This window comes from Ipomoea nil, unplaced genomic scaffold, assembly GCF_001879475.1.
Source record: "Ipomoea nil cultivar Tokyo-kokei standard unplaced genomic scaffold, Asagao_1.1 scaffold2144, whole genome shotgun sequence".
Lineage (NCBI taxonomy): Eukaryota > Viridiplantae > Streptophyta > Magnoliopsida > Solanales > Convolvulaceae > Ipomoea > Ipomoea nil.
The window spans coordinates 5,721,276-5,729,341 of NW_017618572.1; the positions used below are offsets into that span (position 1 = coordinate 5,721,276).

The 8,066-nt window shown below is 39.0% G+C and overlaps 1 protein-coding gene across 1 annotated transcript; it reads left to right on the plus strand.

Annotated features, from left to right (window-relative positions):
• The first annotated feature begins 642 nt into the window (after positions 1 to 642).
• Positions 643 to 3,020, plus strand: LOC109148678 (protein FAR1-RELATED SEQUENCE 5-like). Its single transcript, XM_019296414.1, has 2 exons — positions 643 to 1,418; positions 1,604 to 3,020. Exons 1-2 carry the CDS (start codon positions 643 to 645, stop codon positions 3,018 to 3,020), a joined length of 2,193 nt encoding a protein of 730 aa, XP_019151959.1.
• The last annotated feature ends 5,046 nt before the right edge of the window (positions 3,021 to 8,066 follow it).

Genomic DNA, 8,066 nt, shown 5'->3' on the forward strand with positions numbered 1-8,066 from the left:
AAATACAGACAGACCCGTGCACACATAGAAGACACCATATTTCAATGAGATAAGGAAGAACAAAGACAGTCAGTACTGAAATACTGGAAAAAATGGACCAATGAACCCAGATGCACAATATATTAGGCTTGCATGCACAGTAGCTAAAACCCCATAAGCCTCAGTCATAGAAAACACAGAAATAGAGCATAGAAATACCTTGCACAACGTACTACCCAGCATGCACGGGTTGGAACCCCCATAAGGTTGTGACAAACCACATGCATAATAATACAATCTTAGGGCAGGGTTATTACGTAACAAAACTGAAATTGGACCAGTGCACCCAAATATAGTGTAGCATGCATACATCTAGAAACCAGCATACGGCAGTATCAAACACTCAGGGAAAAAGTTGTAGAGTACACACAGTTTGGCTTACGCACTAGAGCCAATTTAACCCCAAGCACACAAAAATTGTCTAGCATGCACACTTTTCAAAACTCAATACGTCTGACATATTAAAACAAAAACAAAACCAAACACCCGCCCACATTAATTGAACTTTCAGACTACAGCACATCAACCATAATCAACCAAACTAAATATGTGTATTCGTTGTGTGCAACAGGTGCATACCAAAATGAACACAGAGACTGCACAATGCAAATACAAGAAGATGGTGTGAAATACTGGACACCTACAACCCAAAACGAGAAGACACCATACGAAGGACAGCGATTTGAAACAATTGACATCGGGATTGATTTCTATCAAGCATACGCTAAGGAGGCAGGATTTGATGTTAGGCACGGCTCAAAGCGTAGAAACCGAATGGGTGAAGTGTCAATTAAATACATGCTATGCTCACGAGAGGGTTACAAGGCGGAAAGGAACGAAGCCACAAATACCGCGAACAAACGAAAGAGGCGGAGGAGAGTGTCAAATAGGATAGGATGTAAGACACGTATGGTAATGACAAAGTGTGACACTGGCGGATACAAAGTCCATGCAATGGAGCTATGCCATACACACTGTCTATGCTCGGATAAAGCCAAACCTTTTTTAAAGATAAATAGGCAGCTTGACATCGGCCATAAAACCTTTTTGGCTCACTGTGCAAAGGCAAACATAGGTCCCACAAAAGCTTTCAGACTCTTCAAACAGATGGTGGGAAGCTTTACGGATCTAGGAGCGACATGCATTGACTTTTGCAATTTTAGGCGAGACCTGTTGGCCTATATAGCTGAGGCAGACGCCCAAATGGTGATAGAAGACATGTTCAAAAGAAAACAAGAAAATCCGGACTTCTATTTCGATTATGACATTGACGAAGAAGCTCAATTATCCAGGATATTCTGGGCAGACGCAGAATCTCGAAGGAATTACGCATGTTTCGGCGATGTCATGTCATTCGACGCTACATACAGCACAAACAGGTACATGTCACTATAGATTGAATATGATGAGTACTGTGTGTGCTAGCCCGGTAAAACAGTTGTGCGCACGGAATAATGTAGTGATCTATGAATTTTTCTGCATTTGTGCGTGATGTATGAAACTCCTGTGCACAGTATATAAACGGCTATATGCAATATTAACTACCACCGTACTTACATTGCAGGTACAAGTTAGTCTTCGTCCCTTTCATGGGGGTGGATAATCACAAAAGAAGCATAACATTTGGGGCAGGCCTGATTGCGAAAGAAGATGTAGAGTCGTATGAGTGGCTACTAAAGAACTTCAAAACTGCAATGGAATACGCACCAAGATGTACTATAACTGACCAAGATCCAGCACTCAAGATAGTAGTACCACAAACTATGCCAACAACAAGGCACAGATTCTGTATGTGGCACATTACCACAAAAGTGGGGGAAAAGGTAGGGGCAACCCTGTGGCATAACGCGGACTTCAAAATGGCATTGAATAGTATCATATGGGATGAAACGTTAACCACAGATGAATTCGAGAGAAAATGGGAACAGGTAATGAAGGACTACAATCTAGAAGAACATAGGTGGTTTACCCAGTTGTACGAGGCACGTGCATCATGGATACCGGCATACTTCAACGACATACCGATGGGAGGACTGCTCAGAACAACATCAAGATCAGAATCAGAAAACAACTATTTCGGTAAATTCACAAACCACCACTGCAGCTTGGTAGAATTCATGGCACAATACAACAGTGCCATCGGAGAACAAAGACATAATCAAGCAAAGCTAATCGCAGAAAATGAAGGTTCATACCCGGAAACAAAAACCCCTTTGAGTATTGAGAAGAATGCTGCTACAGTGTACACTATAAACATATTTTACGAACTCCAAACAGAGATATGGGAAGCCAGTTTCACGAACCACATCATCCACAAACACAACGTAGGTGATATATGCAAGTACAAAGTTGAGGACACAGATGGAAAAATGTTTGAAGTAACAGAAACCCCACAAGCGGAGGAAATAGAGTGTGCGTGCAAGAAATTCAACCGTGTTGGTATACTATGCAGGCATGTGTTGTTGGTGATGAAGACAAGAGGGTATGAATCGATCCCACGCAAGTATATTGTTCCACGATGGACAAGAGATGCATGTGCACACCCATTACACAATGTTCTATGGGCAAGAAGAACGAATATTCCAACATCGAATGAAACAACAAAAGTTGCCAATCAACTATGGACTGAATTCTACAACTGCATGGGATTGGTGAATGGTTGGCCAGACAAAATGGACCAAATGTTGGCAACATTGCAACAACTGAAAAAATATCTAGAAAAGGAGAGGCAACAAACAGAAGATGGTGCCAACAACACATCTGTGCTCGAAAGACTAGTCGGATCAACCAAACCAGGAGATATCCAAATAAAACCACCCAAAGTTGCAAAGAACAAAGGAAGTGGGAAGCGACTAAAAAGCAACCGAGAGAAAGCCATGTCGAAGACACAAAAGAAGAAAGAAAGGACATGCAATACATGCGGCCTCCCAGGCCACAACAGTCGCACCTGTCCAGATAAACTTGCATCAGACGAAGTTTAGAATACATTTATTTTTTAAAAAAGTGAACAATGCAATCTAGTTTATTATTACGAACTGTACAAGATTATTTATATTCAGCAAGCATTTTATTAATAATACTTGGTTTAATTAATTAAAAAGGGGGGGTGGGGGGTGGGGGTGGGCCTTCATTTAAACTGAATAGTACTGGCATTACTATGGTTTTATGACCACGAAACCATTACTCATATTTATAACAATATTAAACATGCTAGGACGTGAGAACTAACAAAAAGACTGCATGAATTACCCAATGCACACATGAAAATATGTATGGGCACACGACGCAACACACTGACCCCAGCAAACGACTAGCCAAAGATATATCCCAGCCACGCACGCAACAACCCACCACGACGCACACCGCAACACCATACCATAACTGAAACCCCGGTGGCACGCACACAATAAACCACATCAGAGCAAACTAGCTCGACCCAAACCCAGCAGCAACGCCCCGTGAGGATGAGGCCAAAAGCCCAGAAAACAAGTAACCAAAAATATATTCATACACACGCACACAACACCCAACCTCGATGCACACCGCAACAAAAGATATATTCCACAAATATAGACTAAACAAACTACCAGACCACAGACCACAAACATACCAAACGAAAAAATAACAGTAAGCATAAATAAAAGCCATAATTGGCGCCCTAATAAAAACATCCAAAAATAGTATCGCCACAATATTCTGCACACATAAATACACGAAGGGGAGGCCACATGTTTACACATCCCAAACAATAAAACTGACCACAGTTAGCATTTATCGTGTGGATGACACACAGAAATCAAAAAACAAAAAACTAAATATCAAATATCACTACACGGCCGAAGGAGGAACCGATATTCATTGATACGCACGAGAAAGGTTGGTCGAACGATGCACATTATGCTCACAAAGGACGAGTTCCCTCATGTACCGCATCCTCAACTTGTGCAGAATCGTACTGTCCCCCTTAACTAGACCACAATCCCAATCAAGAACACGCTGCCCGAGAAACGTCTCCGTGTGTCGCATCATAAAAACCCCGCAATCAATCTGATTCTTGGAATTCCGCCAAGCCATCTACAAACGCTTAGATTCCAAACCAACAAAAGCAAAAGACATTCCAGGAGCAACAACTTTACAAAATGCCGATAGCATAACCTTCTGCAAACGAACATATCAAACATTAACTCAACATTCAAAGCAGAGACCAAGGAGGAAATGAAAATCAAACACAACAAAAGAGGGGAAAGTGTGCCACCATAGAAACACTAACCATCTCCTCAATACAATCGCCGTACTTCTGCGCCTTTACTTGGGGATTAGAGTCACTATCAATAATCTCATACCGACCGCGTTGGAAATCAAAGCACAACAAGAAATAGTGGCTACGGCGCAAAATGGGGAAAAATAACTGCACAAAGGACAACAAAAAACAAATCAGGTGATGGAGCTGTGCACAGAAAACAAAGCTCATGTGCACAAACTAGAATAGTGTGCACGTGTGGACGACATGATGTGCGCAGGCAAACTCATAACACAGCAGAAAAAAAAAAAAAGGAAAATACACAACACATATACCATGTCAACTTCAAAAATGTCTTTATACGGAGACAACATGAAGTCCATCCCCAACATGAAGATCATATAACCCTGAAATGAAAGATGTTTTGATATTTGCCAAGTGGTGTTCTTACAAGTAATTTCTTGTTGTATCTTTGCATTATTGTGTTCATATACATCTAGCATGCCTCATATGAGGAAGTCATTTTAGATTACAGTCCAAAACCCATGTCGGGAAGGGAAAAAACTGCTTGTTCTAGATATCGACTATACTATAATTGATCACAAGTCAGCAGCACAGAACCCATATCAACTCATGAGACCTTGTGAGTTACTTTTTGCTTAGATGTTTTTCTTGCTGCCTAACTTGGTGGTCATAATTGATATCTTATTGGTGAGCTGTCGTAGGTTCCCAAATTAAAACCTTACAAACGTAGTAGCGGGAGTAAGGATCGATCCCACGAGGAGTAACTAGTTTAACTTTTGTGCTCAAGGAAATAATGGGGGGTTTGGAATATATCGAGAATAAATATTAAATAAAAGAGAAATTAAATAAACGAGAAATTTAATCGAACGAATAAACAGTGAAAATTATATATTGAAAGTACTTATAATAGAAAACCTTGGTTAGTAAAGATCCACCACCGGAGTTTAACACTGATCATTGATTCATAAAGTAATTAATAAGCAATTAAATATTTGTCGTGAAATTATTTCATTTCTGTTTTCCCTTAGTTGAAGGTAACTAAAGCACAAGCGGTTTAATTACCCCTAACTACTAAATAACCTAAGACAAGCGCTATAGATTTAATTTAATAGCAGCAATAGGAACTAGGAAAACCGACAAACTAAATAACACAAGCACAAGCGGTTGCATTTAATTTAGGAAAATATTCTACCCGAGACCAATTATCACTAAGCCGTCAATAATTAACCTCAGTTGCTACTGAATATTAGAATAATTTGTAGCACAACATTATCTAATATAGCAAATAATTATATCAATTATATAACTAGTAGGCCTCCCTAGCAATTAAATTGATACAACTATTCAAATAATTTAGAAGAATATTTAATACTCAAATGCATAAAAATATATATAATAAAAATAAATAAATAACCTTACAGCGTAATGAACTCCGGGGCTTCAAATCACTAAACCAAACTAGAAATTAGCCGCGAATGGACATTGATAACAACCTTAAAGAATATTCGAGAGGGGAAGAATGAACATTTTACAATAGGAAACTCTTGCTATTTATAGCATTCTAAAAATAGGTCAAATGAACGTCCACCGCCCATTTCCTCCGTTTGCGATGTTTGAAGAGTTCTCCGCTGCGCAAGAATCGGCCGATGAAGACATTTTCATTGCTTTCGTACGTGAGCTGCGCATGGGGAAACAAAAGAGAATTTTATTTGTTTGCTTTCTTTTATGTTAGTAATTGAACCAACAACACTTAAAATAATATTAAATAAAAGTAAAGACTTTACTAAAAGCTTTAGGTTTCAAAACATAACTTTATAACTAAATATTATTATAAAACACTTATTTAACTAATTAATTATTAAATTCTAAAAAGAAATAATTATTATATAATAGTAAATAATTAATGCAAAATAATTATAAAGATGTATATAAAATAAGAGTGTAAAATATGTCTATCACTTATCACATGCAGATCTGCATGAATTTCTCTTGGCTGTCTATGCAGAGTATGATATCATCATCTGGTCTAAAACCAGGTCAGAATTTCGTCCCTGGTCATTGCAATTATGATGATATATTCACCATTGAATGGTTTGCTAAAAAGATGATATATTGCCTATGCTTCCTAAAATGATGTATTAGGCCATATGTACAGAAGATAAAGATCATATGCACTGCACTCTGCACTCATCATTTCTATTTTTAAAAACCAATAATTAATGAATAAAACTAGTGGTAATTCCTACACCAAAATATAAGAACAGAGACAAGCCCTAAATTCGGCTAATCAAAAAAACAGCCCGCCACCGCTGCAAACAACCACCTCAGAAACGCCACCAATGCTACCAAACCAGCAACCCCCCCCCCCCCCCCCCCCACCCAACAACACAAAACAACACAAAAAGCACCAAACAGAGAAAATCCCTAAATTCGGCTACCCGTAAAAACACCCCCCACCGCCGCAAACAACCACCTCAGAAATCGTACCAAACCAGCACCCCCCACCCAACAACACAAAACAACACAAAAAGGATAGAAAAACAAGAATACCGAATAGAAAAACGGGGAAAAAAAAAAAAGGGAACAAGAAATCGTACCTCTACCGACAGCTCCGACCGGTGGTCCCCCCCTCTTCAGCGAAACGCGGTCCCCACCCACTACTATGGCTACGTGAAACAGAAAATGGAATGAGACGAAGCTGCGAAGAAGACGCGACAAAGAGAAGTTTCCACCCCACGGAGAGAGAGAGAGAAAGCGACGCGGAGAGCTTGAGGAAACGTAACCTAGCGCGTGAATGTGGACAACTCTGACTAGGACACACCAATAAACAAAATACCAAATAAACCCCCCCTTCCCATAAAAACAAATGCACTTAACGTAAAAACCCACAGCCACACGCTAGAATCACCACCGTCCGATCAACACATCCAACGGCCCAAACAAGTCCACAGGTTTGTATTTTAAGAAGTGTTTTCACCTGAATGAGATTCTAGTAATATATATATATATATATATATATATATATATATATATATATATATATATATATATATATATATATATATATATATATATATATATATATATATATATATATATAGGAATGCACTCAGGTGCGAATAAGTGCCCAGGAAGGAATATACGAATGAATCAGCGCGCGACACGTGTCCAGATCTAATAGCTTAAAAAAACGTGGTGGCATTTTCGTAAATAATTGAACATCGAAGTGCAAGTAAAATCACTTACAAGTGCACCTACTTTCACCTATAAGTGCATGTAATTTTGCCTTTTTAGCATTCACTTCCCTCAAACATTCATGCACCTGGGTGTGTTTATAACTATAGGTGCAACTATTTATAACTATAGGTGCAACTACTTATAACTATAGGTGCACCTTCTTTCACCTATAAGTGCATGTAAATTTGCCTTGTTAACATTCATTGATCTGAGTTCAGCGGGTAGTAATACCCCTGAAAACCACCCGCAAACATTCATGCACCTAGGTGCAACTACTTATAACTATGCGTGCAACTACTTATAACTATAGGTGCACTTTGTATTGATGCTCAGTGTAAATTTTTACTTGCACCTATAATACATTTTACATGCACTTGTAATACATTTTACTTGCACTTCGATGTTCAATTATTTACGAAAATTCCACCGGGCTTTTTAAAAAAATCAGTGTTTCTCATTCATTAGATCTGGACACGTGGACGGACAGAATGCATTCCTATTTCGCTCCTGGGCGAAGCATTCGCAC